This window comes from Lepisosteus platostomus, chromosome 10 (genome assembly GCF_059453375.1).
Source record: "Lepisosteus platostomus isolate fLepPlt1 chromosome 10, fLepPlt1.hap1, whole genome shotgun sequence".
NCBI lineage: Eukaryota > Metazoa > Chordata > Actinopteri > Semionotiformes > Lepisosteidae > Lepisosteus > Lepisosteus platostomus.
In genome coordinates, this window is record NC_142620.1 from 44,140,193 (window position 1) to 44,159,883 (window position 19,691).

Below are 19,691 nucleotides of genomic sequence, written 5' to 3' on the forward strand. Positions count from 1 at the left end.
GATGGATAGCAATATTATTCCGAGACAACCAGAAGAGTGCAATGCTGATCATTTGATGGATACATTTTGCAAAGGGGCATACAGTTATGACAGAGGATGTGAAAAACGTCTAGACTTCCCCATTTCTCTGGGAAACCTGTGGAAAACCCACTTACTGGCAGTCCTGGGGTTCCTGGAAACCCATCTGGAGCTCTTGGGCCAGGATCCCCGATTGTTCCATTGCAGCCATCAGGCCCAGGCAACCCCCTTGAGCCATCCTGACCTGGATGTCCCTGTAATAAGATGCATGAAATATCAGAAGCACCCTAAGCACATAGTGACATCACACAGGCCAAGCAAGAAGCCAACAGGCATCCATCAGGATGTCTGAGAGGATAAAGGATATACAGTATATACAGGGAAACGATTTTGGGATGGGGTGGCTGGAAGCAGAAAGAAGAATGTAATCAAATACAAATTTGTTCTATTCTTTAACATCTTCACTTCTGCTCTGATTTAATACTCTAAAAAGGTTGCAATTTTGGCATACAACACAACTATTAATCGTCAATTGCTGGTTTATCGGAATGATGTCACATTTTCTACCACAACAATGGGCAAAATGTTTACTGGCACTATTATTCTTATACAATAAAATCTGCCGGCCCACTGTGTGCAACAGGCAGGACGGACTCAGAAAATGTAAGCAGGACATGCTTGGAACACAGGCTGAACTGTGGTCAGGGCGATGTTGAATCAAGCTCTCTCTCTCTCTCTGCCCAGGTGTGACTGGGAACACCCCCCATCATTACACTCAGGTCTGGGTAAGGTTGGCTTAGCCAGAGCACCATCTGCTTGGCCCTCAACAGCATCCCCAAAGGGGTTACCAGGTGCTTGTTATCTTGTAGTGATTCTCCCTCTGCCTGGGCTGTGAACAGCATGACAAGTGCGTGCTGATCTCAGTGTCTTCAGTAAATGAGTCTGGTGGCAGTGAGCAGAGTTGATTACAACTTAACAGATCTCAAGGGTTCAAGGGTTCAAAATTAAGTTGTTATTAAAGCATTACATATAAGTATAGCAATGTAGTAGAGCTATTCTTGTTTAGCCACGTTTATATGAATGTAATGCAGAGCAGACGTAAGCATGGAGCAGATCTATCAATGATCCAGATACAAATCTACCACAGTGAGCCTAACAGATTGTCTTTCCATTACAGCAAATGATCTAAGCTATTTATGAAACCAAACGAAATGCTGATATTTTGGGACACAATATTTAGCAAACCATACTGAAGAATAATACCTAAAAGAGTTCTGGTACTCTGCTATATTATATTTATAATTCATTAATTACACTTGAATGACTTCTGCTTGGTTCAGCATGATTCTCCTGTTATGCAACTAGGTCAGTTTTTGTACTGAACTGCTTCTCTTACATGCCATTCAAAACACTGAAAAGAAGCTTTTCTACACTTAGAATATTATTTCAGATGTGGAAAATAAATCACTGGTCTGAAAAATGCATAAATAATTATAATAAACACGAGCTTTCATAAACAGAACATCTGACCCTTAGTAATGAGATCTCTCACATTGTGCCAGGAAATGTGAATCCACGCACAACATATCAACATAACTACAGTACATCTCCAATGTGACACTAGATACGCAAATACAGCCCTGTAGGACACTTGACTACACAGGGCTACAATCTGGCCAACAGTCACAGGGATGTTATGAAAAACGATGAACTTTTAAAGTGACCCTTAACCTGTAGAATATTCATGAGTAAATTAAACTTCACACCTTAAACAAAATTCATAAGCAACAGCTGAAGAGCTGGTCATTTTCACTGTTTTCCAATCTAGAAAAGTCAGTGGCAATGAGAGTAATACAATATGAAATCTTAAAAACTATTTTTTAAATCAATTTAAATATCCCGGATGCTTTTTTACAAATATAAAAAATTCATACTGTGTTGAAAACTATTTTAAGCTGCTATTGAACAAATGGGTGATGTAGAGTTTCACTGCTGTTTGTTTTTCAATTTGGGAGCATCATTAAATGAGAGATCACTTTAGTGGCCATATACTGTACAATTTGTCTTTTTGTATACCCCAACTTGCTCTCCATGAGACACACAGACAAGGAGAGAGAAGCTTGGGGTCAGAGCACAGGGTCAGCCATTTATACAGTGCTCCTGGAGCAGCTGGGGTTAAGGGCCTTGCTCAGGGGCCCAATAGAGTAGGATTCCTCTGCCAGCCGCAGGATTTGAACTAGCAACCTTCTAGCCACAGGCACAGGTCCTTAGCCACAGAGCCACCACTCCGCCCCTGTCTGTCCTGTCTCAGACTGCCCCGACTGGTTTGGTCAGACAGTCATTCAATGAGTACAAGTCCAGCACACTGAAGGGCTCCATTACCACCTGCTCAGAATACGCTGTTTATGTCGGTTTACCAGCGAGTAGTGAGGGCTGCAGGAGACCTGAAGGTGGAATTGGACGCCAGGGAAGGTACTTACTGGAACTCCGTCACTTCCTGAGAAACCGGGTACACCCATTGGTCCCTGAAACCAAACACAAAACCAGTATTCATTTGCGTTAGCCACAGGTTTTGTTCCAAATCCAACTGTTCTCTGGCGTGAAAATTATCTAATCTAGATGATGAAACTAGGATCCATTTTAAAAGCCCCCAAAAGAGCCATGGATTAGCCACGTTCCCACTCAAATACTCCATTGGAATTCTTGACATAAGTAACTACTGTACTGTATGTGATAGAAGTGTAATTGTGCAGGTTTATTCAGAATGAAAAGCTCACAAAGGCAAAAAAATAAATAAAAAGGCAATGGCAATGATTCAGTCAACATTTAGCATTTAGTCAACTATTTAAAAATGTTTTAACTAAAATTTTATACATTAATAATGTATTATTCTATGTTAACTAATTGTTTTTAACATTTAGTCCAAATGGAAAATAATACATTATTTTAAATATATATAAATATAGCAATAACTGGCCTTTCAAATGATCTCTATTGTGCATCAATCTTTTATACCAGTGCATTGCAACGCAACATCAGAGACAAAGATCCCTTTGAAAATCGAGGGTCTAATATATTTTAAAGTTCAAGATCACTTTGGATGTCGAGAGGTAAAGGTCTATGAATTCTGATGATCCTGAACCGGCACCCAGTTTACTTCCAAAAGTGTGGCAGTTGTTGGCAAACCAGGACTGCATGGGTGATAATATTGTGACTTGACCTATCTGCATGATGCAAGATGGAGGCATTGCGGGAGGCACCTTGTCTCCTTTCAGCCCAGCAGGCCCTCGTGGTCCTGGGTGGCCCCCCTCACCCTTTGGTCCTTGTGGCCCCAGGCTACCTGGAAATCCTGGGGGTCCATTTGGCCCCAATGGCCCTAGGGGTCCTGGTTGACCCTGTGAAGAAACAGAAGAATGTTACAAAGGAGGCCAGTGCTAGACCATTCTGCACAACTGGCCTGTTTATCAGTTAGAAGTTAATTGATCCACGTATCTCATCCATCTTGAAAGTAGCCAGAGTATCAGCTTAAACAACATAGGTAGGGCAGCTTGTTCCACACTCCCACCACCCTTTGTGTAAAGACGTGTTTCCTGTCTTGACAACAGGATCTCATCCAGCTGTGTCTTGAAAGACCCTAGAGCATCTGCTTCAGCTTCAACAACATGGCTGTGTAGCTTGTTGCACACCCCCAATTCTGTCAAATAGATCAGTAAATCCTAATAAAAAATATCAAAAGAAATAATTCTGCTGTAACGATGAGTTCAGTCATATAAGAACAATTTTGTACGTTTTCCCCTGTTGCTTACAGGAAATTACCTATTGCCAAATGCACACAAATTCACATCTAAATCTATTTGCCAAATGACTTATGTCATTTGTTTACTTATCAGTCATTACGCTGACATCCGCAGATGTGATCAAACTACATCTACAGTGATAAAAATCAGTCCCATGCGAACTGAAGACAGAGTGAAGTCAAAGCTCAGAAACAGCCAACTTCTTTGCTTCAGTGCACATGATCTGAGCAACATCTCGAAAGACACTCATGTGCATACGTAATAATAATTGCTTACACATATATAGAGGGTTTTTTCTGGACACTCCACTCAAAGTGCTTTACAGGTAATGGGACTCCCCTCCACCACCACCAATGTGCAGCATCCACCTGGATGTGTATGTGTACATCATTCAGCTGTGACTTCCGAAAGGAAAGTATATATTGAAACTTGAAATAGTAATACTGAATTGTATTGTAGAGCCTGCAGGAGGTGCTATTAGTTCAGCCAGGCTGCCTAATAACACGAATGATGGGGAGACTGGGAAGGAAATCAGATTGCCTTAAAATCCTCCCCAAAATGGAACCCTACATTCAGTTTTGCAACAAGTTGAAAAGTTAGAAGTTGTTGTCTTCTAACCCTGGGCCACCCCGAATTTCTAGTACAGTTCTGTGTTTAATGTCTGTGTCCACCCTGTCAGACTCCCCCCTCTCTCTTTGGCCTGTGTTTCACTCTCTGATTTATAATGCTTTTAAGGCAAGTTAGAATAATGTAAGTTTAATAAAACAAGCTGTTGCTATTTATAATTTCCATTTGCCTCAGCCTCTGACAGGCTGGACAGACATTTACAATATTTGGGGTTTTCCTTAAGCACTACAAACCATAAAGAGATCAGGACACAAGATAAGGGAAGGAACTGGATGTTGTTCAGTCCAGTTTGCATGGTTGGTTGTTAGAGAATAGTTGTCCCTGTTGTGCTCTTTGTTTCAACACCTACACCTCTTTTGCCTTTTTTACACTGAAATTTCAATTTGAAAACTGACTTTTTCAAATTACTTTTGATGTCTTTAATAATGTCAATGTCTTTTAAAATTCTCATGATTTGTGGATTCTCTCTGGGACCAAAAGAATTCCCAGGTATCCCAAATAATATATCAGACACCTCCAGTTTTCAATGGACATCAATGACCATCACTTTGGTGACGGATCTTTAACTGGTTTCTCAGGTCTGAAAGTGGACACTGACGACTCACTTAAATACAGGGTTGTCTCTCTTCCTACTTAACCTACTTTCCAAACAGTGTAGTTAAAACATAAGAGTCTTTGATTTTTCTGTACATAAATCTAATTATAGATACAGATAATAACAGAATTATTTTTAAAACTGAAGCCATGACAGAACACACCTATTAATAGTATCTTTCTCACTGCTTCCTGTTCATTTATATACAGCTTTTTTGTTAATCTAAATATAATTCTAATAGCCTGAATTTGACCCGAGTGAAGTCATACTGAAGCTTATAATTGGTATGCTAGCCAAGGCTAGATCCAGGCTCTGCAAGACATCTCTCCTTTCAAGTTTATGAGTCTTGTAATGTTTTAACTGATGTGAATGAGGTCTTTAAAGAACATCATGAATCTGTCCTTGCCTTATAAACTCCCGAGCTCTTAAATGTATTCAGGAGGAGATGGTATCTGCACCTTTCTTGTGATGTGTAATGTTTTTGAAGTTTGTAGGGACAGTTTCCAACTTGGGATCTGCAAAGGACTGTCAACAGACACATAAAAACTCACCACCAGGGGGAAGCAATAAGCAGGGAATTGAGCAGGAAAATCTACCAACAAAATACTGGATCACTGTACCCCATCCACCATTCCCTGAATCCCATTTGAATAAGAAGGTCTTGCCAAACAACTTTTACATCACATTATTTAGAACACAAAAATGTCCATGTACTTGTCAGCAAGTGACTGAATTGGTTATGCACAATCTAAGTAACTAATGAAATTGTAGCAACAACATAAATCCAGCCTGTTTTAGCTGAGGTCAACTTTCAACCTAAAGTCATTAAAGACGTGATAGTGAATTAATTCATCATTTATCACCTTAACAGTGCTTACAAACCATTGCTGGACTGCCTGACTGAGAGGAGTAAGAAACTATTCACCAAATAACACTTTGCTTAAAAACATACACTACTATCCTTTATTTAAATATTTATATTGTATGTATTTCTAGATATCAGCCTAAACCATACTTCTAACTCCAGCATTAGGGATATGTTATATTTTTTAACCTTATTTATAACATCATTCATAACAAGTTAATAAATTGTGTGTGGAGAGTTATTAACAAATGTCTAGAATGCAGTGTGACCACTGTTTGTTTAGGTTTTAGGCAATTTGTGGGGGCTGTGAAAAAATACTCAAAATTGAAGCACTGAGATTTGGTTAGGGTGGCTGTATTATTTTCACATCCTGAGAAAAACTGATGGAATGATGGAGGAATAGTTTTCCTGTAAGTTGATTTATCTCTCTGCTGTTTTATATTTGCATATAAATATAAATAAGAGTGTGGGGTATGTGATGATGTTGCCTTCTTTTAAAGGGGAACTGCAACGTTATTTTTATATTTTGAAACCTCCAATTGACATCACAAAATAGACAACATTTCCAGGTATGCAAAGTGCTATATTCTGCGATTCAGAACGAGGAAACAAAACTTCCAGTGACATGTACGGCCCTATGGCATTGTAAACAAGCAGGTTTGTCAATACATAATTTTTAATCCAATAGAAATATTGCTTTCAACCTTGCGATGTTTATGCCAACAAATACTACTGACTTGTTAACTCTGCATGCAGATCATGTATGAATATTTCTGGAGTGAAATTTCTGCTGCACATCCTGTAATTAATTTGCCCCTACATCGCATTATGATGTCTAGTCATTACAGTGACTAGTGAGCAGGAACCCCCTGCTCACGATTCTCGCGAACTCTCGCCTCTCGCCCGTGGTGAGACCACTGGTTTGTGACTTACAGTATTTTCACAAACTTAACGATTTTGTGCTTAATTTGGAATTTGTAAAAATCTTGTTTACCGCCAATGAATTTATATTGTTGCAGAGATTTAATAACCGGTCTGAGAAATTGTTACTTGCGGTCCCCTTTCATGACACTTACAGCTAACTGTGAAGTACTGAAACACTTTCAACTTTCCGGAATGTGCTGCTAACTCCAAAGCTGAGTGACTTGAAATTTTCAGTTGGAGGAAATGTTCCAGAAGAATCCGAAAGTTTTAGAACAGTTTTAGGACCTTCTTTCTTAATGATGATGGGATATTTTAGTTTGATCAAGACTATTAGCTTTTTAATATCTCCATATTTTACTTCAGAGTTCTTAGGTAACTAGCTTGCAAGGTTTTATGATATATAGACAAAATCAGCTGACATCCCCCTGACCAGCCAGAAGAGTTGGTTTAGTTAGGGTAGATAATCTGAAAAGCAACATTCTCTGGGGCTGACAAAAGCTTTCACACGGGCTGTTTGCGAGCTGCTTGTCAAAGCGAACAATAATATTTTTCTTTTATGCAAAGCACTTTACATTTGTGAAAGCCTTAGAAACACATTCTCACGTCACCTTTCAGGACGACATGAGCTTCCGAGCTGCTCAACATCTCTGTAAAAACAGTGGGAGATCACACTGGAAAGTTAAATGAAATTCTGATGCATCCACAGGCAAGAAGAGAGACATGCTTCTTCAGAAATGAGAAAAGGCAGAGATCCAGAATCCAGAACAGTGGAGAGAAATATAAGGGAATTTATTTTTTGGTTGAAAATGAAGTTTACTTTTTACTGTCAGTGAAAGTAACTCATTGTTAATGGGGCAAAGAAATGTGTTGTAGCAGTTTTCTTAAAGTGCTTTGTATTCAGTTACTGTAGAAACTTTGCTTGTCAATGAGGTTAAATGCTTTATAAAGAAATGCACAATGTTAATAGAGGTTTTAGTATTGCTCTTAAGCCAGGTAAATTTCAGGTAACTTTGGACAGCAATGTGGAGAAGTGTTTCTGGAGAGTGGTATGGAGAGTCATTGGTTTATATTTCAGGTATCTTTCTCTTAATAAATACTCTGGTGTATAAAACAGTTTTCCTGATTGACATTGCAAATGAGAATTTATTCTCTGGTTAAATAAAGGATAAAGAAAAATACTTCAGTAATCGTGAGGGGATTTAAACTTCACTTTAAAATCCAGCATTCATCCCTAGCAAGAGGCTCTTATTGGTGTTATATCAGAGCTACAGATCTAAGGACTGTAAGCAGCAAAGTCAAAGCCCCTAATCTGATTAATGAGAGAATGGAGACAGGAATTTATACTTTTGCTTTTAAGGAACCCCTGTCCTCTGTGAAGCTGAACCTCTGCTCTATTGATCAGACCAGTCAAGATGTAGAGGTTGTGAATCCATCACCATGGTCTGTTCTGGGAAGCACCTGCGAAAGTAAACTTCAACACTTACAGGTACAAATCTAGCAACAGTGAGTTATACTGATATGCCAGATGAAAGAAAAGGAAAACGAGCAAGAGATTACTTGGTGTGAGTTTAAGAAATTGCTTTTCCGGTTGGGCTACTACTATCCTCTTGAGACACCTTTCTTTTCAAGGCACCCAGCATAGTTTTAAAGAAGAGATGCAAAAGAATAAGGTGGAAATCTTGGAAAAAGCATACATAATTTTCAGTCCAAAGTGTCAGTGATAAAGGAATGAAACAGCAACTTCACTTTCTTCCCACTTGATATCTTTCTCAAATGTTTTAGTGGAGAAATATAGCTGAAAAAAGGAGATACACAGGAAAAAATACTTTTCCCATTCTTTTGAACTACATGGACAACTGAAAATGGTAAAAGCCACCGTTTTTCAAATCAGCCACCATAAGTCATAATGCTTGAGAGGTCTATAAACATTTGTGAGAGAAAAAAAACTCAAGATGAGAAAGTTTTTAGCATTGCTTTTCGTTTTTGTTCTTAGAGAAGCCTTGTTTTCAGTTGCTTGTAAAAACACGTCTCGATGTGTATGTGTTCACAAGAGAACCTCCCAATCAGCTTATACTGCAAGGCCACTGTGACCTGACCTATTAAAACGTGCAATGGGAGTAAGATTCATCCTAACGATCATTTCCCAGGGGAATGCTTTATTTTAGCGGACTTTCATGATACAGGTCAATGAGGACTGTTCTTTCCCGGGCTGTATTTTAAATAAGGCTAGCAACAACAAATCAATGATTTTTTGGAATTTGAAACACATGTACTAGTGAACAAGTAAAGGTTTATTCCATGCTGAAAAGAAAAGAAAAGAAATACAACATTGTGTATCTTTACTTCTCTTTTCTGCATGGAATAAACCCTTACTTATTCCTTTACAGCCTATGCATGCTGACACAGCTACAGTACCTACTTCCACCTTCTACCTGGTTATTTTATCCTGATCTTCTCAGATGATGTGCTATACAGTATTTCTCAAAATATTGCAGGGTTTTCACTTACAAATATACTGTACCATAATGGCTTGAGAGTTTTCGCTGACACCTGTCACATGCAGAAAAGGGAAAATGGAACTGAACACAGTTCATTTCAAGTCACTCAGAAAAGAATGTAAAATATTTCCATACCAGTGGAAACTTCAGAATGCAACAGAATTCACGATGTAAAACTGCTTGATGGCTTTATACATCATGGTTAATGTTATTTTAAAAATTACAAAGATATTTATGTCACTTTCTTTTGGTTTTTGCTTTTTGATAGGTTACAAGTTGTTGGGCTGGTGACCAGGATCTTTTAAATTATTATATTTTTTTGTGAAGACCTGAACAGTTATTCAACCAAACCTGAATCGACATTTAATACTGTATCAGCATCACACTATATGCTGTGCTGATACACATATTCAATGCTGTCGTGGCTACTGAGAGCCCCACACTCTGTGTAATATTGCTCTCCCTGCTATAGTGCTGTTCCACGCAGCTGTCTTAACAAGAGGGCCCCAGCCGCCACTACAGGACGCCTTTGAAAGATCGAACATAAAAGAGCTAACTGCCCATCTTCTGAATCAAAGAAGATCCTTTTACTGCTCCCAGTTACCACACAGAAGGGGGCTGGATGCTGATACGCGGCCATCATCCCCCATTGAAATCCCCTTTTTTCTCACACAGAAAAGCACATCCATCCCACAGATCCTTTGGCCATAAAAACACTGGGGGATGACCTCATGACTGACCAGACGCTGTAAGCAATGTGCCCCGTGCTTTCAAAAACATCACGCTCTTATTTCATCAGGGACCAACTTGTACAACTTTTCAGCCACAGGAGAAAAGTCCCTTTCACTGCCTTTTGGTCAGGTAGACCTTCAAGTTGATGGGCAAGCAGGCACAGGCAGGGCACTGTTATGACCCAGTACCTCCAGATACCATCCCCAGTCACAGTCACATGTAATCACAGCAATTATATTCATTAGTACTTCACTTATCTGGGCCATCTGCTGTCATATTTTGAGTCCTCTCTTTGGGAAATGGCTGGCATTGGCTGATTAGGTGGAATGTCTCTCCTATGGCTCTCCTTGCACTAATAACACTATGCTGGCATGTCTTGCTTCTACCTGTTTGGTGGAATCCAAATCATGGACTACGAATGACACAGTCCAGACTTGGCAATGTCTGGATTATAAAATTCACTCCAAGTATTTTAACACATTAAGAACTGAAGGGTTTCTAGCTAGATTTTCCACTTTGTTACTGTATATTCTGTTATTCAAAGGTGGTCTCATCAAGAATGTAAAGGCAGCAAGAAAACTAAGATGCCACAAAAAGATGGCAAATTCAATTCACTGCAAATACATTCAAGGTACTGTATTATATGCAGGTTACAAGGAAACAAATGGTAAATTAAAGGTGTTCAGCTTGAAGAGGCAATTTCCCCAAAATATTTTAGTTGTACATGTTCATTCATGTACCCGGTTAGTGACAAATGTGTCCAACAATAGTGTTAAACAAGGTGTCAAAGTTAAGATGGAATAAGTTAAAATATTTTGTCTACTGTTCATCATTTAAAACAGAGACCAAAATATGATCATTTTTGGCCTTTCACGTGGATCTGGATTAAAGCAGAGTCTGTGGAGATCTGATGCATATATTCACAAGACAACAGAATTTTGTGAATCTGAAGTTGGAACAAGAGAACAAGTTTATGTTTATAAAAGCTGGGAAACCAGAGGAATTTGTTTACATAAATTAGGAACTTGAAAGAAAATATCACACCATGTTACAGAGGTTGTTTTCCTACGATCATTCAATAAGCAGATTCATGAGGTTTCCACAGTCTGCGACGTAAGAGCAGCCAAATAAGCTGGAAACGGAGATGGGTCAAACTGTGGGCTGAAATACTGACTATGGTTTAAACTATGGGCTGGAACACTGACTATGGACGAAACTATGGGCTGGAACACTGACTGTGAGCCAAACTACGGGCTGGGACACAGCTCTTGCTTATTATGTATTCGATGGAAATATGGATGATAAGTCAATACATGTTACTAGTGAGGATTTTTAGAAATCAGCTTATCAGACTCAAAAGCATTGAAGAGCTGCCAATATTTTGTTGACTGTGATTGATACACTTGGTGAGTTCTCTCACATGCTTTTAATTAAGACGCATAGAATCTGATTTTCAAAATGACAGTTGTGCCAAGGCAGTCTAAAAATGTCAACCGCAGAAACGCAAATGTGAAAGTTGTTTTCTCTAAATACGAAATATAAATATCAGACGCACAATAAAAAACACACACATTACTTATCTTCCTGCATTTTGCAGGTCTGTTCTCCAAACAGTGTGCGAGAGACGTCAATGCCAGAATGATGATTTTATTTTTTCTGCATGAGATGAATTTAATAAAAGCTGTTGTTTTCTATAGCCAGACACTACCCCTGGCACCTATCCACACACCTAGACTGGGTATTTTCAGTACATTTATACTACACAGTCAAACGTGCTTAAAACCAACCAGACACCGAGACAAATTAAAGGCTGTGATTGCAAACAGGGTCTGTCGGAGACTGGCTCAGCAGGAAAGTGGGATTTGGTGTGGGGGCAGCTCGGGCTGTCTTCTGCTATTCTTACAGCCTCAGCCCTATGAGAGCGGCTTTCAGGCCTTTTCATTGACAGGAAGTTGGCTGGCCCATTGAGCAAGGACAAAAAAGAACAGACCCCAGGCTGACTCAACATCTTCATTCTGCTGGCCAGGGGGGCTGGGGTTGGCCCAGGCAGAATCCTGGCTGAGCAGGGGGCAAGGGGGTACGTTAGGAAAAAGAGGAAGAAGCACTGCGCAGTCAGGGCAGGGGTGGGTGGGAGCTGCAGGCTCTTTCAGTGTGTCGTTTGGCCTTCTCTTTACAGTACGTGACAGTCCTGTCTCTAAGAGAGGCCCCTTGCTATGTCTGTGGGCTGTCAGAGGTATAATGGAGGTGAAGGTCGCAGGTGAAATTCCCATTGAGGGATCAGGTTCATCAAAGGCCGAAGAGCACCGCGACAGCACCTCATTTCCATTTCAACGAGGGATAAGAGGGATTCCTTCAGCTCATCCCCTTGTTTAGAGCCCATGCCATCAAGCACAGTCATACTTCACCATCAGCTTTGGTTTCCAACTTGAAAAGGAAGCAAAGACAGCTGGCTCTCCTCTTTCTGGCTCTTCCCACACCCACAACACAGAAATCATTCCTATTTATTTAATCAAATAGTAAATATTGACAATGTTGTTTAACATGAAGTAGAACACTTGTGATGCGGTCAGCTTACATACCCTGAGTATTTAAGTTAGTAGCTTCTGGAGTATTACATTGTTATAATGCAAACTTTGCAATGCTTTATGATTACAGAGTGATTTACAGTAAGCATAATATACACTGAGGTTCACTGGAATGTGATTGCATTTTCTCACTCATACTCAGTTAAATGAGGAATGTTATTCATAGACACCTACTACCAGTGATATTTCAGCTCACAATTTGAATTGTGAATGTAGCACCAATTTATAAACATTGCGATAAAACAGCCAGGAAAGTACTGGAGAATCAGGGCATCAAATTAAGGGCAAAGTTCTGAAGCCAATAGTGAAACTTAAATTTAAAAAAAGACAAGAACACTTTGAAATACAGCTAACATAAAGATGGACTAACATGCTAGAATTCCTTGAAAAAGCAACAAGAACAGCAGGTAACACTAGACCACACGACATGGTGTCTTTGAGCTTCCAAAAACCATTTGATACAGTCTCCTAAAAAAATTTCTAAGACAAATCCAATGTAAACTTTTGTTCACTGGTTAATGAATGACGTACGAGATCTGATTTTGTTTCTTAGATAGCAAATGCAAAGAAAAACAGCAAGAAAGGAATAAGAAAAAGACAGACAATTGAGAAATGAAATTTAACACTAATTCTAGTAAGTGCAAAATGATGCTAGCACTAATACTGCTTTCTGTGCTGTCCATTAGATGAGATTCTTCCCTACCATTACACTTGGAACATGAAAAACCCAAATTAAACAGCTGATTTAGCAAAGAACTAGCAGAAATTATTCTGAATGATTTTTTCATTAAAAAAAACAGTTTCTGGTTCATTTTGCAGTTTTAATACTTTATTCTGCTTTTAATATTTTTATTTTTCTTACAATAACCTTTTGAGTCTCAGAAACATGTCTGCTGCAGTTGCTATACAGTATGTTTGTTTAATTCTGTGAAGCTATGTTCCCAACACATTCCCATTTATGGTCTCTACTTAACAGCAATGTCTCAGTTTGTTTCTCCAAACATTCACCTCAGAGTGCCTGAACATTAACTAAGTCCAATGTGGCCTTGTCATCACTTAAATTGTTTGATTTAGTCATCTATCGCATCTCCTCTTTAAAAAGGCCAGCGTCGTCCTGATTAATAAGGCCTGAATTTATTTTTTGTGCTAATGTAAAGGGAACTTCCAGCCAGATTAATCTGCACTAGACTGAGTCGTTTTTGTGTCCCAAATCCCCGTCCGCACTAAGAAACAAAGAATCCCAAGCTTTGCAGGGCCTACGGCAACAATTACCCACGATGCAATGTATTTCCTGCTAACACCAACCAAGAATTCCTGAACAGACAGATTCCCCAGCTCAGCCCATTAGGCCATGGGATTTAGCAGGACCTATTGTTCGCGAGCACGGGCAGTCTGGGGATGGTTTTAGCTGTCACACTCTGTGCTCATTTGATTTTGATGGGCAGGGCACAAGGAAACATTCCACCCAAGATCAGAGACAAGCAGGCTGTGACGGTTACTGATCTGGACTTGATAACCTAATTCCCCCCCGGCCCCACCCGGAGACGGGGCGCATATGACAAGCCAAACACTGTCTCGAAAGCCGGGCTGCCTCAGCTTTTTGGGGGGGAAATAAAAGGAAAATCCAACTGCAGAGTGAATCCTTGGCAAGGCTCCAGCAGGGAGTTAGAAAAGAAAACAGAGTGGCTCTGTCATGGAGCAATGGAGTCCTCCGGGTTTATGTCCATGTATCACTAAGGGGCAGTCAAAGCCCAGGTACTGGAAAATCAGACTTAACTTATCATTCATTTCAATAGGAGGAAAGCAAAATCTGGGGGAATGATGGTGGCCTTGATGGTCTAGACATTTTTAACAATGACTTAAAAAGGTATTATCAATTGTGGCATTCGTTGACATTTTATTTTTTAACCCTTCATCAGTTGTAAGCACAAGGGAAGCGTATTTAGTTCAGGGTGTCAGAGTTAGTGAGGCGTCTTAACTTGTATCTGCATGTGGGGCACTGGAAGAATGTTTGACCGCAATGTCTGATTATGAAATACAGCTTCCATGACATGCAAAAAGTTGTACAAAACTGCGATCTTTTCAATTGTTATTTGACAAACATTTAGAAACAATAGAAAATAAACCACATACTGTACACAAACTCAGCAAGTAACAGGTAATTTCACTGGTTTCTTTTGAGTCTGCCACCGGGTGCAGACAGCTGATTTGTTAAAGTGTGAAACTGTTCCAGCAGTGTGGGAAAGGGGCTGGAACACTGCATAAACTCAACCAGTCCTGGAAGCTTTAGAGGGGCATGTCTATCACCACCTTATTAAGACCTATATAACCAGGTGCTTTCACTCTGCAATTCAAATAATGATTTTAACAAAGTAATTACAATGAGGGTTGGAATGAAAACCAATAGACTCTCAGGCCATTGCAGACTGAAGATGCCCATCCCTGGTTTAATGAACATACTGTACATTGGACCAGTCACAGACAAGAGGAGACCACTTGGCCTATTTATCAAATTAGATAGGTAACGTAGTACCGAATTGATCCTAGGATCTTATCCACACGTTTCTTGAAAAAACCAAGGTCTCAGCCATATACAAAAGTGATCTCAGCTGCTGGAGGGGAGATGTGAAGGAGAAACACAGAAAAATGACATGATACATCTGGAATTACCAACATTTTGGTGAAGTCAAGTAGAAAGTCTAGTCAAGTTGTAGCCTAGTTCTAGCTAAAAACAAATTACTTTGGATTTGGTATAGATTATGGCACTGATATAGATTAACATAACCAAGGTCTAAAACTGTCGGATTCAAGCTCAACCTTTAGTGGATGATAGATGTAACTCTGTTATAGCCACCTACAGGGTAAGATTCATTTTGCAAGTTGGCTGAAGGAGATTCTACTTGAACTGTCCTTACTCAAAAAGTTGTAAATAGTTTTTAGTCTTTATTTTTGTGAACACAATATTGAACCGTGTTGGGAAAATCTCCACTATCATTGTTGTTGATCACTCAAACTTCATTAGTTTGACTTCAATTTGACGACCAATTCATAAATCCTGACTGTTTGAAATCTGACGTTGTCTCACTTGTTTAAGGTGTTCCACATGGCTCTGTGCTGGGTCTGTTACTAATTAGTAGTTACACGTTGCCTTTTGGTCAGATTATACACCATAATTTACAGAACATTATAGCTGTGTATTTAATATGAAAATATGGATGCAACAGAGCTCCCCTCAGCCAAACAGTAACAAGTGTCCTGCTGGATCTCTATGAATTAATGAATTGAGTCCCACACGCAAGAACGACAAAAACTCAGAACAGCTGGAATTCCAATGTGTATATGCTACAGAAGACAATGAGCTTGAAGAACAGTCACAATGAACATTGATAGCTAAGCAAATGGATGAAGCTTTTCATCACACTGACATTGCAAAAGAAAATTTTTAGTGATGATGACCCTGATAAAGTGAGAAGCTCTAAAAGGCACCAGGATTTCTGGTAGACTGGAAACTCTGGATTATTTATTATATTGTATTATATATTTGTATGTAGCATATTACTTATTTTGTAGGCAGTACAACACATCTGAGGTGATAGGATAATTGTCTAAAAGTATATATTTGCAAGTTTAAACTGATATTTTTAATACGTTCAGTATATCTTGTACAGGAATTTGTTGCCTTGAAATGAAGACTGGAAGTTGCAGTGTTTAAAATGCTTATAACTTGACATTTTTAAAACATAAAGATACATAAAGCTTTAAAAATGCACACTGTTGAGAACTGATGTGATATAATAAGAAAAGGAATCAAATAATCAAACAAAAGAATGAGAAGACTAGCAGGTGGTGGCTTACTTTGAAGAGACTTAAAAATGTACTGTTTGGCTGACTTGTACAGCATAAAGCCTTGTTCAAATTCAGGAAACTCATTTAATTAATGCAGCCCTGATAAAGGAAGATGTTATTTTAACTCAGAATTTAAGAAAGCTCTGCTTTAACATTAAATGGAGTCACCGTGTTATTTCCTCTTTTATTCAATACCTGAAACAAACTGACAATCCCATGACTGATTTGCCAAAGGGTCTAGTCCAGACGTGTGACAAAGGTAGTGTAAAATTTAAACACAATGGTGTCTCGTGTCTGAAAGCCATACAGTGAGGTGGTGACACAAGGTACTGGCTACAGATGTTAATGCAGACCAGGCCATCAACCAGAGAGAAAAAGAAGTGACCCCCTGATATCTTGTAATCTTTGGATAAAAAGTATATTTTGGTAAACAGTGAAAAGTATTATTAACTTCAAAGCTGGCAGTAATGTAGGTATTATTATGTAGTCATTGCCGCATATCATACATATAATCTGTGCCAAAAGGGAAAATTACTGAATTCTACACAGTATTTTTCAGTATAGGTACTGTACATGTATAAGATAACCCGCAACATGAACAGAAAGAATGGCGAATTATCTTGTTTCTTTTCAGGTTTTCTTCCTACATTAGGCTAAAAACCCACTCCTGAGAGTGTAACGTCTTATTGAGCAACTGTGCTGATTTCACATTGACTTTTCAACAGGCTCTTAAAGGGCCACCCAGGCTGTCCCTGAGGACCTTATCTTAAAATCCGCTGATGTAAAACACTCCGGGTAACTTGGAAATACCATAATTATTTGGACTGTTTCAATCTGCTGAAAAAACACAATCTTCATTGGGCCTGAGGTTAGTGCATGGCATCCTGCATTCCATAGCTCTGCAACAAGTTTGAGGATGCACTGCCGCTCAGGTGTGTTGGAATTCTTTGCTTGGTAGCAGGATTAAGAGCACCAGCTGCAAGACAGTTTTCATTTTTTTCCTGGGCATTTCAGGATGGAACAAATAAAGCCGATGCTTCTTTATTGACCCAGGTTTGCATATGAATCACAAGCATTCTTGTGTGAAGACAGATTCTATAAAAGAGAATGGGCAAGGGAGACCCCACACAGCTCATACTAACAGGAATAAAGATTATCTTCTTACCATTGAGAGTTGATGGATCAAGACCAAAGGTTGTACAGTAATTAACCTACATGTAAGTCTTCCCCTACTGGAAATGAAATGAAAAAACTCCACCTGTGAAATATGTCACCTGAAACAAGATTTTTCATGGAATATTACAAACTGTGTATATCTACTTTTTGATTCATTTTTTTTAATTGATTGAAAGTAAGCATTGGAAAAATAGGACTTTTCAAAATTAAAATTCCAGTTTAATGCAAAATACGGATCTAAGCAAGGGCATTATTTTCCTGGATTTATATGGAGTAACATCTGTGAGTTTTCCTAACCATACCAGTCTTTCAGGTGTTTCAGGAACAGTTTGTGTCAGAAATGGGGATTCTTTCTGATCTACATGGCTTAATTAAGATCCTCTAAAACAAACGCACTTACACTAACTTACAAGTGGTGAAGACCTAAAGACATTATTTTCAGCAGGAATATACTATTTGTGGCTTCCTTCTCTCTTCTGAATTGACAAGGTCTTTTTTTTAAAGAATCCGGTTTGAATTCCCAGTCCCACCTTGCTTTGATTTGCGTGGCTGAAAGGAGACCCTGGAGGAGACAGATAGGCTTTCAGCGATGTTTTCTGAGAGACTCCTGCAGCTGTGTTTAGGTTAGGTTCCCGATTCCTGGATGTTTTGATAATCCTTCAGACGCAGTAATATATGTTTGTCATTCCACAGAGGGGAGTGTTCAGCAGTCTGGGGAAGAGAGCGTGAGACTGTCTCTCCCCTTTTGCCTCGTTTCCCTGTTACCTTGTTTCTAAAAATGCTCCCAATTAAACATGTAACACCTGCTTTCCATATTGATGGGCAGACCTGTGACCTTCCCCTTATTAACAAGCAGTCACGACTCCTCCAATAAAAATGAAAAGGCAAGTAAAATTGACCGCAATGCGTGATTATAAAATACAGCTGCCATGACATGCAAAAAGTTGTACAAAACTGCAATCTTTTCAATTGTTATCTGACAAACATTTAGAAACACATCTGGCTGCAACAAAGTTTGAGCCTTTTTTTCCCCCAACATTTTACTTAACTACAAGAAGGAACTCTTGAGTGTCCCCTTGCTCCAATAGAAAAGAAACCACATACACAAACTCAGCAAGTAACAGGTGATTTCACTGGTTTCTTTTGAATCTGCAACCGGGTGCAGACAGCTGATTTGTTAAAGGGTGAAAACTGTTCCAGCAGTGTGGGAAAGGGGCTGGAACACTGCATAAACTCACCTTTGGATTTAAACAGGATAAAGTTTCAAATTCACACACTTAAATGTAAGGGCCTCAAATTATAAAATAAAAGAGCAGCCCCTGCACCTGGACCTGGTGTGGCAATAAATAAAAAGAAGCAATTTCCAAAAAAGTATCTTAACAGAGCCTCAGGGGGGAAGTCAAATTGAAAGCCATCTTGTATTCTCACCCACCAGTAGCATAAAAGTTCTCTGAAGCTCTTTAGAACACATATTCAAGACTTTTCAGCTGTGAAAACTATTGGTGCAGAATAGTTCCGGTAGAAGACGTTACTCAAAACTACTTCAACATAAAATCAGCTGTCAAGCTGTGGAGAGTGTCTGGGAATATAACATTTTATCTTATTAGCAGCAGGACACTGTTTCCCAGTGATAAAAGCCAAATCGTTTTAATTCAAACATCTATGACAAATAGTTTTAGTTGGTAATCCTTGCGGCAGAACTGCAAGCCATTAACTAATTTCACCAAAAACATAAAAAGATCTAAAGGAACAATAGGTTAATTCCATGCTGAAAAAAAGAAGAAAGAAAACAAAATGTTTCGGCCGTGGAGCCTTCTTCAGGTGTGTTTCACAACGAAACGTGTTTTCTTTCTTCTTTTTTTTCAGCATGGAATAAACCTATTGTTCCTTTGCAGCCTACGCATGCTGACACAGCTACCCACCTGAACTACATAAAAAGATCTAGGCTAACAACTTTGCTGTGTAGCTTGCATTTCCCAGGGGCAAGCCTAGAACAACAAACTAAATATTTACTCAACATTGATGCTA

General features: G+C 39.1%; 1 protein-coding gene across 2 annotated transcripts in view; it reads right to left on the reverse strand.

Moving 5' to 3' along the window:
* col4a6 (collagen, type IV, alpha 6) overlaps positions 1-19,691 on the reverse strand; it is a 146,703-nt gene that overhangs the window by 57,762 nt on the left and 69,250 nt on the right. For both annotated transcript variants that reach the window (XM_088649116.1, XM_088649117.1), the window contains exons 5-7: positions 3,279-3,413; positions 2,499-2,543; positions 156-272 (exon numbers count right to left, since the gene is read on the reverse strand). In XM_088649116.1, the coding sequence (XP_088505242.1) occupies positions 156-272; positions 2,499-2,543; positions 3,279-3,413 (297 nt within the window). The remainder of the gene's footprint in view (positions 1-155; positions 273-2,498; positions 2,544-3,278; positions 3,414-19,691) is intronic.